Source organism: Archocentrus centrarchus, chromosome 15 (assembly GCF_007364275.1).
Source record: "Archocentrus centrarchus isolate MPI-CPG fArcCen1 chromosome 15, fArcCen1, whole genome shotgun sequence".
NCBI classification, from domain to species: domain Eukaryota; kingdom Metazoa; phylum Chordata; class Actinopteri; order Cichliformes; family Cichlidae; genus Archocentrus; species Archocentrus centrarchus.
Genome location: NC_044360.1, coordinates 403,408 through 423,764, shown reverse-complemented (window position 1 = coordinate 423,764; position 20,357 = coordinate 403,408). Strand labels below are relative to the sequence as shown.

Below are 20,357 nucleotides of genomic sequence, written 5' to 3'. Positions count from 1 at the left end.
TGGCACGCTCCAGCCGAACCGCGCTCGGAGGTTCTCGCAGACGAGAGAGTAGCTGGCTCACCCGGCTGTTGACAGCTCAGCAGGCTAGCCGTACTTCGCGTCGATCGTCTCCCGCTTCCACTAGGTGGCGTCGGTGAGTGCCCACTAATTAATATGTCACAATGCTCTATGTAATGCCTGCAGCCATCAATGAAACTGTAATGACCATAGGATGATGAGTATCAGTGTCCTACTGATTTCCTGTTGCCACTAGGTGGCGTTATGAGTGTGAAACAAAGCTGATAGAGGGGTGTGTCCAGTCTCCCTTACCCTCCCATTAAGCCTGTGAAGTTTGAGGCAGATCGGACAATGTATGTCAGAGATGTAACAATTTGGTGCACTGTGGTATATGAGTAAAATCCCACATTCAGCGGGTTGCTACGGCAACACTGTTGAAGATTCTATAAAACCATGAATATTTTTTGATGGGCTACTTGTGTAGATGATCTGGAGCCATTTTGGTGTCACTGGGTCAAATGCCCTAGGAGGAGTTGATTCAAAAATGAGGCCTGAAAAAGGCGAAAAATGTTGTAAAAATAAGACCTTTATTTGAACATGTGAGGCTTCCTGTTGGGTTTTGGGTATGGGTCCAAGAGACTGTTTTGTACGTCTTTGAGTGTTATGTCAGCATGCATAATTTCAGATACACAGACCAAGCTCAGCCCTGGGGCTGATGTTTAGAACCTATCTGGGCCTGAAATTGAAAAAAGTCCAAATTCAGAGGGTTGCCATGGCAACAGCGTTCAATATTCTACAAAACCATGAATATCTGTTGATGGGCTACTTGTGTAGATGATCTGGAGCCATTTTGGTGTGACTGCCAGAAATCCTTAAGTAGAAGATGATTCAAATAGCAGGCCCGAAAAAGGCGAAAAATTCTGCAAGAATGACACATTAACTTTAAAATGCTGGACTTTCTGTTGAGTTTTGAGTATGTGTCCAAGAGACTTTTTTGTACGTGTTAGGATGTTACTTCAGCATGCACGATTTCAGGTACACAGACCAAGCACTGCCCTGGGGCTGATGTTTAGAACCTATCTGGGCCTGAAATGGAAAAAAAGTCCAAATTCAGAGGGTTGCTACGGCAACACCGTTCAATATTCTACAAAACCATGAATATCTTTTGATGGGCTACTTGTGTGGATGATCTGGAGCCATTTTGGTCTCACTGGGTCAAATGCCCTAGGAGGAGTTGAGGCAAAAAGGCCTGAAAAAGGCGAAAAATGCTGCAAAAATGACACTTTAAAGTAAACGTGGCTGACTTCCTGTTGGGTTTGGGCTATCGGTCCAAGAGAGTTTTTTGTAGATGTTAGCATCTTACATCAGCAGGCACATTTTCAGGTACATAGAGAAAGCACAGCCCAGGGGCTGATGTTTAGAATCTCTGTGAATTTGAAATTGAAAAAAGTCCAAATTCAGAGGGTTGCCATGGCAACACCGTTCAATGTTCTACAAAACCCTGAATAACTTTTGATGGGCTACTTGTGTAGATGATCTGGAGCCAATTTGGTGTCACTGGGTGAAATGCCCTAGGACAAGTTCGTTCAAATAGCAGGCGTGGAAATCGCAAAAATTGACACCTTCAATTGAAGATGGCCGACTTCCTGTAGGGTTTGGGGTATGGGTCCAAGAGACTTTTTTGTACGTCTTAGTATGTTACATGAGCATGTACATTTTCATACATGTAGATAAAACGTAGCTCCGGGGCTACTCAAAAAACTTGCTATTTTAAGATATTCCGAGCTGCCACTAGGCGGCGCTCTAACGTTTATGGACTTTATGCATATCAGTGTGTTCAGGACAGGGTGCTTATCACACCACTGAAGTTTGAGCCAGATTGGGCAAGTTGGCTTTGAGTTACAGCCATTTTTGTGTTCATGGCGAATCATCGAATTTTGCCGTCCCATAAGGGTCACGCCCTTTTGTCAAAAACTCACAGTTTTGAAAACACAGTAAGTCCAACTTCTTAAGGCTTTCCAGGTGAAATTTGAGATGGTTCTGCTAAACCACCTTGGAGCTGGACCTCCAAGTGTAAAATATGACATTTCCTGTTCCCACTAGGTGGCGCTGCGACTGATATTAAATATTGTCATATGTATGTGTTCAGGGGGGCACCCTCATCCTACTGGAGAAGTTTGATTCACATTGGATCATGTAGGTATGAATGAGAGGCAATCAAAATTTCATGGCGAATGATCAAAGTTCAAAGGGGCATAAGGACCCCTCCCCCTTGGCAAAAACTCGCCATTTTCGAGATTTAGATTCCCCTGGGGGTGTAGGTTAGACAAACCAAATATGAAGATGATAACGTCTAAAACCTCTGAGTTATTAGAAAAAGTGTGAGGGCTGCAAATCGCCAAATTTGCATAATTACTTCAAAATGGCGGACTTCCTGTTGGGTTTAGAGCATGGCTCCAAGAGGATTTTTTGTGCGCCTGGACATGATATACATGTGTATGAAGTTTCATTCATGTACGTGAAACACAGCGGTGGGGCTCCAGTTTAGGGGGCGCTAGCGAGCCATTTGGGCGCGCCCTTGCCCGAGCCCATTAAAATACTTAAATTTTCACCAGGTGTGACGCATGTGCAAAGTTTCATGAGTTTTTGAATATGATAAAGCCCCCAAAAAGCCAATTCATTTGCCTGAATAATAATAATAAAAAAAAAAAAAAAAAAATAAAAATAATAATAAACGAAGCAATTACAATAGGGCCTTCGCACAGTTCGTGCTCGGGCCCTAATAAACGAAGCAATTACAATAGGGCCTTCGCACAGTTCGTTCTCGGGCCCAAAAAAAAAAAAAAAAAAAAAAAAAAAAAAAAAAAAAAAAAATAATAATAAACGAAGCAATTACAATAGGGCCTTCGCACAGTTCGTGCTCGGGCCCTAATAATAAACGAAGCAATTACAATAGGGCCTTCGCACAGTTCGTGCTCGGGCCCTAACAATTAGATTGAATGACTAATACATCTACTAACAGAATGGCAGTGGTGCAGTGGGTAGGCGCTCGCCTTGCAGCCGGAAGGTTGCAGGTTTGAGCCCCTGTCCCTGCGCTGTGTTGTGTCCTTGGGCAAGACCCTTAAACCACATTGCTTAACGGTAGCGCCGGTCTCTGGCTGCATGACCGCAGATGAGTGATTTGGAACGATCATTTTTTTGTGTGCCTTGTGTGCACAATGATAGTGAGTTGAATCAAACAACTAGTAATGTGCATGCCTAGTTGGAGGTACAAGGTGCAGAAGATCCATCCATCTAATTTCTTCCGCTGGTCCTTTTCAGGGTCACGGGGGTGGGTGGTGGTGGAGGTGGAGCCTATCCCAGCTGTCATAGGGCGAGATGCAGGCTGCACATGTACAAGTCTCCAGCCTGTCACAGGGCTAACAGAGACAGACAGACAACCATTCACATTCATATTCACACCTATGAGCAATTTAGATCACCAGGTAACTTAACCCCAGGAATTGCATGTCTTTGGACTGTGGGAGGAAACCGGAGTACCCACGCAGACACGGGGAGAACATGCAAACTCCACACAGAACAGAACAGCGCGGTTAACACTGTTTTTTCACAGAAAGAAGGTCCTGGGTTCAATTCAACCTTGTCAGCAGAAGATGGACTACAAAATGATCATGTTATATCACAGTTTGCTCTCACCCGGCTGTTCTCAGCAGGTCATTTAGATGAAAATGACAGAAGCAGGAACATTCAACCTGCAGCAGCTCAGAGCCTCTTCAGATGCCACAAAGCTGCTGAAGAGGTTCAGCGCCAGTCTGATATGTACTTGTTTCCCTTTCAGGAGGAGAATATTTAAATGAGTCACTCAAATCTGAATTACAAAGTCTGCAGCACACAATTGACTGCAAACTGCACAAAATGTAACAGTGAAAATGCAGCTGTTGATGAATCCGTGTTAGTGTGCTAGATTCATGCCTTATGCTGCAGTGTGCTGTTAAATAAAGTGATGTGGCAGTAGCACAGGAACAGGGACACTCTGACCTAACAGTGAATGGTGTTCATGTGCAGGTCAGCTGGCCGCCTCAGCGCTCCACCTGAGTCTCAGTCCGCAGGACTCTCTGCACAGTCCCAGCATCTTCTATCAGCAGAGTTCTCCCTTAAATCAAAAGCATGTTGATCCTCCTTCAGCCTCCTCTCACTGATCTGAGCTGCCAAACAGTTACCAAACAGTATTTGTAGAAAAGATAAAGATAATCACAGAATATCTCTGACAGCATGATTACAAGAGTTTTCATTTAATGAGTTTTGTAAATACTGAAAATGTATTTTGTTGTAATCTGTATGATATCTTTACTAAGTAGAAGTATCTGGATCATTCTGTGGAAAAGTAAAAATATTGGATCTATCTTTCATTAGCTCCAGTTTTCAGCATCATAATTGCTTTAAAAGCATTAACATAACTACCTCTCTAAATTTCTGGAATATCAACAATTGAGGTCCATCATACAGGCAAAATATAATCTCAAATTTAGAAATGCCTACGTGGGTAGTAGAATTTCTAAATCTCAGTACCCCTAAATTATTATCAAAACTGTCTAAGTCACTGTTAAATATTGATATTTCAGTTTCTCTCCCGATTGCAAATGGGAACGTGATCTCTCTATTAATCAATTCAATTCAATTCAATTTTATTTATATAGCGCCAAATCACAACAAACAGTCGCCTCAAGGCGCTTTGTATTGTGGGTAAAGACCCTACAATAATACAGAGAAAACCCAACAGTCAAAAACGACCCCCTATGAGCAGCACTTGGTGACAGTGGAAAGGAAAAACTCCTTTTAACAGGAAGAAACCTCCATCAGAACCAGGCTCAGGGAGGGGGGGTCATCTGCTGTGACCGGTTGGGCTGAGGGGAGAGAAAGACATGCTGTGGAAGAGAGCCAGAGATTAATAATAACTAATGATTAAATGCAGAGTGGAGTATAAACAAAGTAAATAAGGTGAATGAGAAACAGTGCATTATGTGAACCCCCCAGCAGCCTAGGCCTATAGCAGCATAACTAAGGGATGGTTCAGGGTCACCTGATCCAGCCCTAACTATAAGCTTGATCATCCAGATCAAAAATTCTCGACACAAGTTTGTTTAAACACTTTCAAAATGATAAAAAGTCCAAACTTACAACTCACACAATATAAAACTATTCATAGAACACACTATACAGCAGTGTTTTTCAACCTTTTTTGAGCCAAGGTACATTTTTTTCACTGAAAAAATCACGAGGCACACCACCAGCCAAAAATGTTAAAAAATGATACTCTGTAGCCTATATTAACAATATAGTCATTCTTATTAAAGTGTCTTGAATAGGAATCAAATAAACACAAAAAGAACTTTATCATATAATATATATCTTCTTTCAAATAAAAAGTGCACTTAACATGTCCACTTCAAAAACACAGCTTGACCATAACAAATGCCACAACAATGTGGTCTTATAGTAGGGATGCGCCGATCCGATATTCAGTATCGGTCCGTTACTGGCCTAAATTACTGGATCGGATATCGGAGAGAAATAAAAAATGTAATCCGATACATTAAATAACGTTTCGCTCACATTGGCTGCATTACAGTGCTCCGTCGTCTTCTTCTTCTTGTGGGTTTGCGGCTAACCAACCAGCTTAGAGCTGCATTACCACCACCTACTGGATTGGAGTGGGGGGGATCAGGAGTTAGGAAAAAACCCTCCGCACATTCTATAAAGGTCGCCGTCGCTGTGACGGATTCCCTTTGACAGTGAGCGATCATCGCTGACATGTTGTTCCGCCTCCACCGCTCTCTGTCTTGTTTGTGTGTTGTGCTCACTGTGCTAAGAATCAGCTGTTATTTTTTTTTTTCTCTACTTCAGCCGAGTGCAGCTATTAGCACCGGTGACCGTCCGGTACCGGAAGAACCCCTTCCCCGTCAAAATATTTTTGATACTTTAATCCCTGATTTGTGACTAAATATAGACCTGCAGTAGAAACGTATTTAGGAGAATGCTTGTGAATATAAAGCATTACAAGATTACGCTCACGCAGCCCCCAGTTTGTCAACACTGATGACAAAACAGCAGCAGTCAGCTGATTTACGAGCAGTCTGTCTGCACAAAGAGGCAGAGCCGGCTCAGATGGAGCGGAAGGAAATTTTTTTTCGTCTTTTTCGTCCCTGTAACCTCCATAAACCTTTACTGGGAAACAGCTGGAGGTCCTTCATCAACCACCTGATCAGCAGGTGAAGAAAAGAGAACTTTGTAGCTGCTCCATCCACCCTGTTTGTTTCACACAGGGAAAAACTACAGTACAGAAGTTAAAATATGCAGATGAACTGTTGAAAAAAGTATTTCTTATCCAGTTACTTAGGTAATCAATATAAATAGAATAGTCAATTGCTAAAATAATCAATAGTTGCAGCCCTAATGAAATTTGCAACATACCATAAGCCAATGCATCACCTTCTCACACAGAAGCAACAGGATTCAGGTGATAGTTATTGTTGTAAGTAAGTGAAATTTATTTATATAACGTTTTTCACAGACAGAAAGGCACTGTACAATAATTAAAACACAATATCAACCCCCCACCCCCACCCCCAGAAAACACTATGTTGAAAACATAATAACATTACCATATTAAAAGAATAAAAATAAAGTCAGAAACCAGAAAGCCTGGTTAAACAGAAAAGTTTTCAACTATTTTTTAAATGATGCCACAGAGACGGCTAAATGGAGCTGGAGTGGTAAACAGTTCCAGAGCTTTGGTGCCACTGCCTAAAAAGCTCTGTCCACCCTGGTCCTTAGTCTTGTATGTGGGACAACTAAAAGACTTTGATTTTGTTGTGTGAGAGACTGTTGACTTCTTTTTTAAAATTTTTTTTTAAAATGTTTTTAAATGCCTAGATAAATTTTAAATATCGGATTTATATCGGTATCGGCCGATATCCAAATTTAAAAGATCGGTATCGGACATAAAAAAGTGGTATCGTGCCATCCCTATCTTATAGTAGAAAACTTCATTCTATTACCAGGAATAACACAACAATACATGAGAAAGAGGCAAGCTCACAGCTAATGCCAGTTTAATATCATCATCATGCATAAGTCCCCGTACAATGTTTTAATTCAAGATTCAAGATTCAAGAAGTTTATTGTCATGTACACCGCAAAACACTGTGGTTATGCTGAGCAATGAAATTCTTACTTGCGACTGCTTTACAAACAATTGAAATAAGCAACTAAGTTAAAATAAAATTTAAGAACTAGTATATTAGGAAAGTAAAAGTAGAAAATAAAAATAAATAAATAATAAAGCAAGTGCAATATATACAGATATATACAGATGAAAGAAAGGCAGGTAATCACAGTTTGGTAATCAGTCAGTGGTTCAGTAGCCTGATGGCCTGTGGATAGAAACTGTTTTTTAGTCTGGTTGTTCTTGCTTTTACACTCCTGTAACGTTTGCCAGACGGCAGGAGTGTGAACAGAGTGTTCTGTGGGTGGGTACGGTCCTTGATGATGTTGTGTGCCCTCTTTATTACCCGGGTATTATAAGTGTCCTGTAGTGATGGGAAGGCAGCTCCACAGATGAATTGTGCTGTTTTGATGACACGCTGGAGAGCCTTCCTGTCCTGACTGGTGCAGTTTCCATACCACACCGTGATGGAGTTTGTCAGGATGCTCTCCACAGCGCATCTGTAAAAGTTGCTGAGGAGCTTGGGGGATAATCCGAATTTCCTCAGTTTCCTTTAGAAGAAGAGTCTCTGCTGAGCTTTCTTGACAGTCTGTGCTGTGTTGTAGGTCCAGGTGAGGTCTTCACTGATGTGGGTGCCAAGGAATTTGAAAGTCTTCACTCTCTCCACCTGAGTCCCGTTGATGAATAATGGAGCATGCTGGTCTCTTTTTTTCCTCGGATCAATAATCATCTCCTTAGTCTTCTCTGTATTTAAGGAGAGATTATTTTCCTGGCACCAGGACACCAGCTGGGCCACCTCTTCCCTGTAAGCTGCTTCCTCTCCCCCAGTAATCAGCCCAATGACGGTGGTGTCGTCAGCAAACTTGACGATGGAGGTGTTGCTTTGGGAGGGGATGCAGTCGTAGGTGAAGAGGGTGTACAGGAGAGGACTGAGCACACAGCCTTGTGGGGTCCCAGTGCTCACTGTCTTTGTTTCTGATGTCCTGGTACCAACTCTGACTGCCTGAGGTCTGTCTGTAAGGAAGTCCAAGACCCAGCGGCAGAGGGAGGGTGGTATTCCGAGGGTGAACAGCTTTTCAACCAGCCTGCTTGGGATGACGGTGTTGAAAGCTGAACTGTAGTCTATAAACAGCATTCGAACATAAGTGTCCTTATTTTCAAGGTGTGAGAGGGCTGTATGGATGGCTGCATTAACAGCATCATCAGTTGAACGGTTCTGACGGTATGCAAATTGCAGGGGATCTAATGTGTCCGGAATGGATCCTTTAATATGGGACATGACCATCCTCTCAAAGCACTTCATTACAAGTGAAGTGAGTGCAATGGGACGATAGTCATTCAAAGAGGTTGTGTTGGTTTTCTTGGGGAGGGGCACTATAGTGGTGGACTTGAAGCATGTGGGCACAGATGATTGGGAGAGGGACAAATTAAAAATATCTGTAAAAACCTCGGCCAGCTCTGAAGAGCAGACCCTCAGAGCACGGCCAGGGATGTTGTCGGGGCCAGGTGCTTTTCGGGGGTTGGTCCTCCTCAGGGCCTTGCACACCTCAGTCGATGTTACAGTGGGTGAAGAGCTCTGTGTTGCCTCCGGTAGTAGAATCTCTCTACGTTGGATGGAGTTGAGGGTGTCAAAGCGAGCATAGAACTGGTTCAACTTATCTGGTAGGGCGTTGTTGCAGGCTGTGATCCTGCTGTTCCTCTGCTGAAAGTCAGTGATGTGTTGCAAGCCCTGCCACATGCGTCGGGAATCAGAGTGTTTGTAATATCCCTCCAGCTTCAGTCTGTACTGCCTCTTGGCTTCCCCGATGGATCTACGTAGGTCATATCTGGTCTTTCTGTAGCCCTCCGTGTCACCAGAGGCAAATGCAGTTGAGCGTGCATGCAGCATGGAGCGTGCCTCACAGTTCATCCATGGTTTCTGGTTGGGATATATCTTGCAGCATTTGGTGGGGACAATATCATCAACGCATGTGCTGATATAACTGGTAACCACTGATGCATATTCCTCTAAATCCACAGAACTGTCCTCTCTCAGAGCAGCATTCTTAAACACATCCCAGTTTGTGGCATTAAAGCAGTTCTGAAGCAGCAGATCAGTCTCTTCACTCCAAACTTTAATGCTTTTAATTGCTGGGGGGGCTTGTTTGAGGAGCTGCCTGTACTTTGGATAGAGGAACACAGAAATATGGTCGGACTGTCCAAAATGTGGGCGGGGCACAGCCTTGTATGCATCCCTCACATTGCTGTACACGTGATCCAGAATGTTGTTATTCCTTGTGGGAAAGCTCACATGTTGATGGAACTTAGGGAGAACAGTCCTGAGGCTGCAATTGTTAAAATCCCCGGCAACAACAAACACAGCATCTGGGTGGGCGGTCTCATGTTTGCTGATGATGTCGTGCAGTACTCCTAGCGCTGTGGTCCGATCGGCTCGCGGCGGGATATAAACAGCCAGCATTAACACAGCACTGAACTCCCTCGGTAAATAAAAGGGTCTGCACTTCACCATCAACACTTCGATGTCAGTACAACAGTGTTTCTCCACCACCTGAACGTCCACACACCATCGCTTGTTGACATAAACACATACACCGCCACCTTTGTTTTTACCCGAGGCAGATGTGCGGTCTCCGCGGTGCACTGAGTGGGTCTGTAGTTGAATGGCCGAGTCCGGCGTAGTTGCAGTGATCCAGGTTTCCGTGAAGATCAGAGCACAGCACTCCCTGATCTCCCGCTGAGCTATTGTCCTAGCTCTCAGCTCGTCCATCTTGTTTTCGAGAGAGCGGACATTAGCTACCAAAAGGCTAGGCAATGGTGGTCGTGTGGCTCTAGCCTTTAGTTTAGCATGTAGCCCTCCTCTCTTGCCACGCTTCCGTCTTGGATGCGCTCGTTGTCGGCTGCTCTGCCTGCCTGAGCGTGATCGTGGTGTTACGGCCTGCTGGCTGGAGCTGGCATGATCCAAACACAGAAGAAGGCTATGGTCCAAAAGGTCTAAGCTAAGCCCATGGGAAACTTTTCCAATGTCCAATAGTGTTTCTCTGCTGTACGTGATCCTTGAGTACAAGCACTGAATATTAGCCACACAAACTAGCACTAGAATAAACAACAAATACAATTGGTGTAGGGAGCGCGTCGCAAACACGTCTGCCACGGAGGGCGCCATGTTGATAATGGATGAAGATTATCATTAACTATAACCCTATACCACCGAACATGTCATAATTGGCTCAGTGTACTTCAGAAGCGCCACCGTTCATGGACTTAGGGCAACAATTACCGTAATAACACCACAGTAATCCCCTATATTGGTTGTGAAGTGCAGTTTCTCAGCGTTCAGAAACTGTTTGAATTTTTCCAATAGGTCGCGTTATTACGGTAATTCAAAGTTCCTTTGATCAGCCGCCTCAGGCTCTGTGCTAACCAGCTGTTCGGCTAGTAGCGGCAATCGCCCGGCTGTATAGGGTTATAATATGTATCCTGTGTGTGTGTTTCAAATGGCTCTCAGCTGCAAACTGTCGGTCTGGGCATTCAGCCGGTGCTCTGCGTGCCTCCAGTTTATTGTTGTGGGTTTTTAAAAATGATTGTGGTGAAGGAGTCGCTCTCATGCCTCCGCTAGTGACGATACTCCCTGGCCAATCAGTGGCATGCTGTACTCCGCGTCATATTTTTGTATCACCTCGGATCGCTTAGAACCTCGGGTGAGTGTGTACGGAAAAAGGACCGGCAAAGTGTACCTGATTCTAATGGAGATGCCGTCAAATCGCGGCGAGTCGTTCCGTATGGAAACGCGGCTTAATTCTCTTGTTTCTATGTACAATGCAATTCGCTACCTGCTGCTATCTAGTCTAGTGATATGGAAGTATTACATGATTATGCTTCAGTCACTACTACAGCACAGACACTCGTGGCATATTACGTGAAACTGGATAATTTCCCACGGCACACCTGACAATCTCCCATGGCACACTAGTGTGCCGCAGCACACTGGTTGAAAAACACTGCTATACAGGACAAAGGATGTTCCACACGGGTCTTGCACACTCAAAACATGTACCTATGGTGCAGGCAATACTCTCGAGGACTTCATGCATGCTATATGATCTTGTACGTTTTGGCAGAAGATATGTGAAGACCTATCTACATGGTTTAGTTGCAATATCCCAACCCCACCCACACTATGCATTTTAGGTGATGTAAGTGAATTACATAGAGAACCAAATATATCACACATAATTCTTACTGCATTATCTATCACTAAGAAAACTATTCTAATGAATTGGAAATCAAAAAATAATTTATTTGTTACACAATATAGAAATTTACTTTTAGACCACTTTAGTTTGGAGAGAATGTCTGCCACCTCAAAAAACCAATTAAATGAATTCAGTTCTCTCTGGTTCCCATTGATCAATTCCATTACTGTTACGGGGTGTGAGCCGTGTACTAAAAGACTCAAGTGTGGTAACCAAAAAGAGCAGTCAAGTAACTCTTCAAGACAGATATTTATTCACAAAAATGCTAATGCATCACAGAAACTCAAAGGGGGCTGAACAGTTATCCTCTAACAGGGCTAGGGGGTCACAGAGCCAGTCATTCAGGTCAGCACGGTGCGTTTGCAAAAGGGGAGCTGGGGCATTCTTGACGTATCCAGAAATCCGGGTCCAGGAGGGGAATAACAAGTTGGTGTGTGAATGTAATCCCACAATTGTGGGATGAGGAAGGGCAGGCAGGTGGTGACTGAAATCTGATCCAAGAGTGGGTAGCAGATTCCCAGGTGAAGAGTAGAGGATCTCACTGGTCCTTACATACTGGATTCTTGATGAGCCAATAAACTTCAGGTGTGACAGCCGGCTGCAAGGGACGAAACTCCACCCAAAGGGAGCAGAGCCAACCAGTCCTAACCACACGCCATTACAGTTACGTAATGGGGGTGGTCGGCCATGGTCTTGCCTCTCCGTGCGCCTTATTGGTGGCTGGGGGTGGACTTTGGGCTGTGGTGCCTGTGGACTACACAGTGCTGGGGGGCTGTGACTGCTGCTTTGCAGCATCTGTGGGTCTGCCCCAGTTGTTGGTGGTGGGGGACCTGTGTGGGTGTTGTTTTGTGGTCTTGGGGTGTGGGGCCTGGGGTGCTTGTGGTGGCGGGTGCCGGCTCTGGGAGGGGTGGCTGGCCTCTCCCGCGCATGTCCGGATGCGGGGCCTGGGGCCCTGGTGCCCTGGTGCCTGGGGTCGCCCGTCTCCTGGTTGGGTCCCTTGTTGAGTGGGGGTGGTTCATTTCACCCCTGAGTGGTTCAACCCGCACCCCTGAGTGGTGTGGGTTGGCCCATGTCGGGTATCCAGTTTGGGGTGCCTGCTGATCCCCTGGGAGGGGGGTGTCAGGTGAGGGAGCGGCTGTCCTCAGTCGTGGGATAGCATAGGAGGGTTGGGAGCAGCTGTCGTCACAGGCCCCGGGCCTACTCTCCGCTGCCGTGTGGTGGAGTGTGGAAAATGGGGGTATTTATGCTACTTTCCCACCGCCGAGGAGCCGGTTTGCGTGCCAGTGCTCGTGCTGTTCCCAATGAACCGGTGAAACGCTTAAGAACGGGCCCGTGTTTCCACCACGTTTCTGTGAGCTGCTCCTTTACGTATGAGTGTGGGCGGGTCCTCGTCTGGACATGAAGTCGAAGCGCACAAACGTGGGAGAACACGCTCCCCTTTCTGTGCGTTTTAGGGTCCAAACCAAACTACTGCAGCATCTGTGTGCAGCACAGAGCGAAACACAGACAGCGATTAGAGCAAGACGACAAGTACGCACTTTGTGTCCTTTTATCTGTGATATGAACTGATACAAAGCAGCAAGTTCAGCCTTAGAGCCCAACCTAATTCACAGCTGTGAAAATCGCTTCGCTTTTCTCCTGTAATACACATGTAATATGGTAGAAAGCTGGATGTTGAGACGGCAGAGTCACGCCCTTCATCACGCGCTCTTGGTTCGAGACCAGCCAGTTTGCGGGGCTGGAGTTGAACCCGTTTTTCGATCGAGCACCGAGTGCTTTGGCGGTGGAAAACCCACCTAACGGTTCAAATAAAGGCACCGGCTCCGGAACCCTGTTGGTGGGAAAGAGGCTTCACTGAGCCACTTAGCTGGTTTTCTCCTTCTGGGGTAGTCTTCTACTCCCGGTCTTATGTCTCCTGCCCCCCCCCCACCCCCCACCCCACTCCCCACATCACTCACATCACTGAATTCAACTGTTCAATCTGACCTTAAAGCTGTGGTGAAAATATCAGCGTTAGGAGCAGGAAGTTGTTACAGATGCGCTAACCCCGCCCAATAAGAGGGTTTTATGGGTTTACTGCATGAAGTGTCACCATAACTGTGACATGACATGTTACATGTCGGTAAAAACATGACAATAGAGACAATTTTACAAAACAACACAACCTCCTCTTCCTCTCAGGGCTGCGACCTCCCAGAGCAGAGCACTGTCCACATCGTTCTCCCTCCATCAGGCTCCTCCACTTCACAGCTCCTCCTCCTGCAGGGTCACCTGGCTCAGGGCAGACAAGAAGAGGAGGAGGGCTCTCTGACCAGGCTGGACCTTAGCTCCTCTCGACTCCTTGCCACCTCCCCTGGAATGGCCATGGTCCTGGAGAGCAGTGAGGGAGGCGTGTGTGGAACAGAGGGGGAGAGTCTGGATGAAGTGCAGGCTGCAGCTCGGAGAGGTCAGTATGTCAGTACTCTGAATACTCTGAGTACTCTTTATGTACAATCAGCAGGCTCATGGTTACAGGTGCTTTAAGACTCCGCCCCTTGCTGTACATGATGCTGCTGCTGCTGAAATTCCTCAAATTTAATCTTCAGCAGTAAATGTGATTTTAATCTTTTATTATGAAACAAAAACAAAAAAAATCAGAGACACGAGAAGTCTTGAGTCTGCGGCTGATGAGTTAAACTGATGTGATTTATCTTTACGATTTCTTCTTATTTAATAACTGATTTATTTATGGAATTTAAACAGTGGTATAGAAACTTTTATTTGCTGATTTCAAACTGCTGCAGTGAAATATTTACAGCAGAAAAAGGTGACAGGTGTTTCCTGTTTTAAATCCTGCCTGTTCTTTTATTTAACGGTGGTCTGAACCTAACATTTTTTGGTCCTTCGAGAGCCGGTTGGGCAGTGAGGAGGTTTTTCCAGCGACTACGGAGGGACGCTGGCAAGCCTGTCCGTACAGCCAGCTGCAATAAAGGCGCTGCACAAAGACCTGGGACGCAAAAAATTTGTCGCCAGGCCCGGCTTCATAGGTTTCTCTGCGGTCGCTGGGAACGCTTTCCTCGAGACCCGATCCACCAACGTGAAGACGACAGAAACCAGTTAGGACAAATCATAGACTATTGAGTCGGACCGGGTCCGATTGCCAGGATAACTTTCAGGGAAAACTAGTCTACGTCCTCCGAACAGGGTTCGTGAGGTAACCGGCCAGAGCTTTTCAGGGAAAAGCACAAACAAATCGTACACTACTGAGTCGGACCGGGTCCGATTGCCAGGATAACTTTCAGGGAAAGTTGGCTTTTCAGGGAAAAGCACCCTCAGAACAGGGTTCACAAGGGGCACCGGCTGAAGTAACTTTCAGGGAAAGTTAGCTTTTCTGGGAAAAGCGTAGAAAAATAAAGTATAAAACAGTACCGTAGGTGTTCTCGCCGAAAGGAGAAAGTAAATTGGTAACTCTCACCCAACGGAGAGGTTTTAATTTGGCCTTAATTCAGAATTTTGGTGTTCTCGCCGTGAACAAAGATTTAAAATAGGCGCCATAAATACGCGTATGTGTGTGTGAATGTGAGTGACTGAGAGTGAAAGCCGTCATTGGAGTGGAAGCAGCAGCATGACGAAAAACCTCACGGTTTTCACCTTCATGATCTGTTGAAGTACACAGTGAAGGGCGGATTTGGGTTTAGGTCTCAATAAAGACACGTGGTCTGTACGGAACTAAGCAAGGGGAGTAAAATGGGGATTACGGACAGCAAACAGAGTACGCCTGACCTAGAAGGGAATTTAAAATATATGGAGAGATACTCTCCGGGCAGCACAACATTTTGCAATAAATGGCAGAAACAGTATGGTTTTAGTGGAAAATTGGAGTTAAGGGAATGTGATGATTAGGTGGGAAATTTAAAAATAAGTGTGGCAACAAAGGAAGGGAAGAGGAAAGTTGAAAAAAGACAGTTAATGGTGGCAAAAACGTGGTTAGAACAGGCACAAACAAGGGCCGCCGTTAGAGAACAAAAGAAGGGAAAACAAACTTCCTGCAATGTGCATGCTGATTTGTTGAGGCCTGAGCATGAGACTGTTAGGCCTCTTAGGGTGCAGCCCCCAGCTCAACCACCTCCCCCAGCTCAACCACCTTTCCAGCTCAACCACCTCCCCCACAGCCACAGTTGGTGGTTCACAGATTGAGGAGGAGGGGGAATTAAACAGCAGGAAGGATGGGGCGACAGGAATCTTGTCTCTCTCATTTGATAAATTTCCATAACAATTTTGGTGATTGTTGGTAGGATCCAGTAAGTTCTTCCACAAAGAAGTGACGAGTCTCTGGCCAGCTGAAGAAAAAAAAAAGCTTCAGTCCTCCTGCATTTGCAAATTATAGAGGAACTCGAATTTTCACCCTTTGCTGGACAGCTGCCTGGATTCAAGGACCCTGCCTTAGAGGCACGGCCGTGACAAAAATCGAGTGAGAAAGATTCAAAATAATTTCAAATAGACATTGGGAGTCTGCTTAAAAAGGTAACACCCATTGGCGAATGGGTGGTACGCAGACTGGGTCGCGTGTAAAAGAGGTTAAAGACAAATTGTGTTCTTTAACCTAATGTGATTAAGCGTCCTTGAACGTGTCCTTTTTTTCTGTCTTCTTACACATAGAAGAACTGTGAGAGACGTCTCACTAGGAAAAAATGGAGATGGGAACACAGGAGTAGAAAATTAATAGTTAAAGAACTCGGCGGAGAGCGAGATCTTAATGGAGTTTTGAGCGGCAGAACAGCTGATGCCCTAATTAATGGAGTGGCGGTTTTGGGGCCACCTCCATTTGCTGTTACTTGTGATACCTCATCTCTCTATGCCCTTTTGCAGGCAAATTTACAAGTTCTGAAAATCTCTGACCCAGATCTGGACTCCTGCCCTCTGATCACACATCGTCCGGACCAGAATGATCGTCGGTAAACACGAGATCCACCACCTCCACCTCCTCATTGAGTCGCTGCCGCACTGCAACCTGCAGACAAGCAGAACAGCTCCACCTCAGAAGAGCCCTCAACGCTGCTCTCCCCTGTATGGAGACGGAGGAGATCGGCTGCTCAGAGCAGAGACCTGAAGTGTGACAGTCGTCACACTGAAGTGAGCGTCATGTGCAACATGCGCAGAAGACGGTTAATCAGAAGAAGAGGAAGAAGATAAAAAGGACAAATAAGATGCTGATAGAGAAAAGCAACATTTACTCTGTATTCAGCACTCACCACTGGGCAAAGTGTTGCCCATGGGAGAGGATGTGGACGAGGGCAAGGAAAGAGCGGGGTGACTTCTCTCGGATGTGCTGTCCGAGATGACAGATAACAACTGCGGCCTGACGGGTCATTGGCGAAATAAATGCCCATGAATGGTGAAGGGAACATGGACTAACCTGACTGTGTCACACTGATCGGAGAGGAGGACTCCAGAGAAGTCAGATGAGGGCGAGTTGCCTGATCAGCAGAGAACGGAAATGAGATATCACCTACAGACACACACACACAACTCACACTCATTACTGACGTATAGCGCCTAACACACACACGCAGCCTAGCACACATACAACAACCCCATGGCAATGACAGATGTCATACAATGGACAAGAGAGGCTGGAGAAGCTTTCACAAAAGTAAAAGAAGCACTGGTAACAGACTTAGTGCTGCCTCTTCCAAATTACAAAACAGATTTTGTCCAGACTGTAGATTGCAAGGATGGGTTTATGACCTCAGCTCTGTTACAGTCTTTTGCAGATAAATTGAGGCCAATTGCTTATTACTCCAAATGCCTAGATGCAGTCTCAGGAGCATTACCACATTGCTCTAGGCCACCTTCGTCTCAAACCCGTGAAGAAAACAACTGAATTCCCCACTAAATAGGGATGGCTCATTCATGTGCAAAGACCACGTGGAACGGGATCTGCACCCTGGGCGCATTGATGACCATCGCGACTGCAACACCACTGAACCACCTCAAGTACCCACATGCCTACGCAACTAACGAATGGTGGTTACTGATGAACGCAACAGCTTATAATAAAAACTACACCAATTGCTATGTGTGCTCCCACATGCCGGTAGCAGCCCATAATTAAGGCCTCAGGCCATATAATGTCAGGTGGACAAAGTCGTGGTGCCTGTACGGCCTGTCAACCCACCCAGGAAGTGGTAGACTGTGGCAGAACTCTAACTTCAGTCAACCATTAAAAATCAATTGGGCCAGAACACCAATCACTAGAGCTGAATGTACCCCAAACGAAGATTTGGTAGCATGGCCACAGCTGTCTGTAGCACTACCAGAAGTATTAATGCTAACCCATCTTCCCAGAAAGGCTTTCCCAGCATGCGTGGTTAACAATGGAACCCGAGAGGTGGGGAAGCTGCCTCACACGTTGTGTTAACAGTACGTTTTCTTACTGTCCACGAAAGAACGAGACGAAGTGCATGTACTGCCTCCAGAATCCCACGTGTGCAAAGAACAGTATGCTCCAAGAGGCAGCATGTGCAATGACCAACCGTTACCATTACCACTGGAAGATGGAAGTCACTGCTCCCGCATAGCCCCTGGGCCTAAAGGAACCCGGGTACTGATGGACTGGTATTTTGTATGTGGACACAAAGCATATGTCTCCTTACCACCTGACTGGAATGGACTGTGCACCATAGCATCGTTATCAGACCACGTGTTCTTTATGCAAAGAACAAGCACAACCAGCAGGCACCTCCGTGAAGTGACTGAACGGGTCGAGGATGTTCCCAAGGAATGGAGAATATGGGGAACCGGGGAAAAGATAGGACAGAGCCTGTTTCCATGGGTCGGAGTTGGACTGGTTCGGGATCATGTCGAGATAAACAGGTACGCCCTACTCCGTCTGATAAACGCCACAAGAACTTTGGGCAAAGGAACTACATGGGAGTTGAGCGCCTTGCGTGCAATGGTGATGCAGAATAGAGTGGTTTTGGACTTGCTGGCTGCTCCGCAAGGAGGAGTATGCAAGATAATCGGACAGACTTGTTGCACCTTCATCCCTGATGAAAACAGTGATGGGGGGGAGTATCCACACTGCTTTGTCTGACTTAGACACCCTGCAGCAGTATGTAGAACGGCAGACACCTGGAGGGAGTCAGGACTGGCTCTCCTGGCTGACTACTGGAGCCTGGTGGCAAGTTCTGCTGAAGGTCTTAGTGCCACCAGGGGTCATTCTGCTACTCTTTTGTTTATTTTTCAGTTGTATTGTTCCATGTTTAAGGAAAATGATGACAAATGTTTTCATTTCAGCTTTCTATCAGTATACCCTTGTGCAGGGTGGGCAGGAGGGTGAAACAGAAGACCGAATATGAAACCCCCATTGAAAATGGGAGACCAAGTGATGGGGGTGGATGTAAACTAGTTTTCAAACTAATGTTTGAAATTTGCATATGTATGTAGGTGTTTCCTCGAGTGAGACTGACTAGCAGTGGCTGCCATGAGCGGCGGGGCCGTTGAGGAGTTTTCCTGTCTTGAAAGAATAGAAAGTAACTTTGGGTCAAAAGAAGGGTAGACAGCTGCACGACAGGTTTTTCGCCTCAACCTCATTCAGGGTAGTATGTGCTATGTTCATGATAAACAGGGAGGAAATGTAGGAATAGATAAACATTTAACTGTTTTCCTATGTATCACAATGTGTTTATCATAAGCATGCACATGGAAAGCAGGTAACGCCTGTTTCCTGGGGACACACACGCACATACACATACACATACATGATACATACATGATGACGGAGACTCTCCCTGCAGGTAAAAAGATCAACTACGGGTTTCTGTGTCTTTCCTTATTTAACAGTGGTCTGAACCTAACAGAAGCCTTCCTCCACATGGCTACGCCTAGAAATTCTGTCCATAAAAATTATGAACAGAATCGGTGACAAAGGGCAGCCCTGATGAAGTCCAACACCTACAGGAAATGAGTCTGACTTACTGCTGGCAATACAGACCATGCTCTCGCTGCAGGTGTTCAGTGACTGAATGGCCCACAGCGATGGACCAGACATCTCACACTCCCAAAGCACCTCCCACAGGATACCCCAAGGGACACGGTTGAATGCCTTCTCCAAGTCCACAAAACACATGTAGACCAGATGGGCAAATTCCCATGCTCACTCAAATATCCTCGAGAAGATGAACGCTCCGTTACACTTTGTGTGAATCATAACCAAACAAATCGCTGCAGTGGAAGCTCCACTTTGATGAGAATATTCTGTACAGGTGGGACTTTTTATCCACTTTCAAATTTCCATGTTCACCAGAGGAATTTTACCTTGTTAAGGATGCAATTCCCAATGGGGTAACTGTGCTTTTTAAAGCTACTACGACCTTACCTTGAGACTACCTGTTTGGTGCCTTCTTACACACCTGTGGGAAAGATGTGCGTCCCTTCACACTTAATCTGTTAACTGGCAGTCCCGCAAGACGTTTATGGTGCTTTCCGACTTTGAAGCCTCATACCGTCACAGTAACGCTGCAGTCTGCGCTTATGATGGTTTTATATGACAGAGTAGACCCTTCGAATTGGATTGACACCTCTTTTGGCCAATCATGTTATGAAATGGGTTTTCCAGAGCCGATAATAACCAGGCAGCGTCATGTGACTTTTCTGGACATGCCCCAAATACTCTCCAATCGTTCTGACTGGTCAGCTCTGACCCAAATTCTAAAACCACAGATGTATAGCCAATAAAATTCGTGACGGGTGGGTATATGGCATCTTGGGGTGTGTTTTCACATGGATCACAAAGTTGCTGCACAATGAGTGCGTATTACGTGCATAAAGTCAAGCCGGAAGTAAGGCTCTGTGCGCTGTAGTGACTCGAGTGTTTACAGTACTTTTTCTCACTAACGGAT

The 20,357-nt window shown here is 45.6% G+C and overlaps 1 protein-coding gene across 1 annotated transcript in view; it reads left to right on the top strand.

Annotated features, from left to right (window-relative positions):
- The window catches only part of prkn (parkin RBR E3 ubiquitin protein ligase), a 52,134-nt gene that overhangs the window by 10,272 nt on the left and 21,505 nt on the right, over positions 1 to 20,357 (top strand). Inside the window, exon 3 of the mRNA XM_030747733.1 lies at positions 13,657 to 13,921. Coding sequence (XP_030603593.1) covers positions 13,657 to 13,921 — 265 coding nt within the window. The remainder of the gene's footprint in view (positions 1 to 13,656; positions 13,922 to 20,357) is intronic.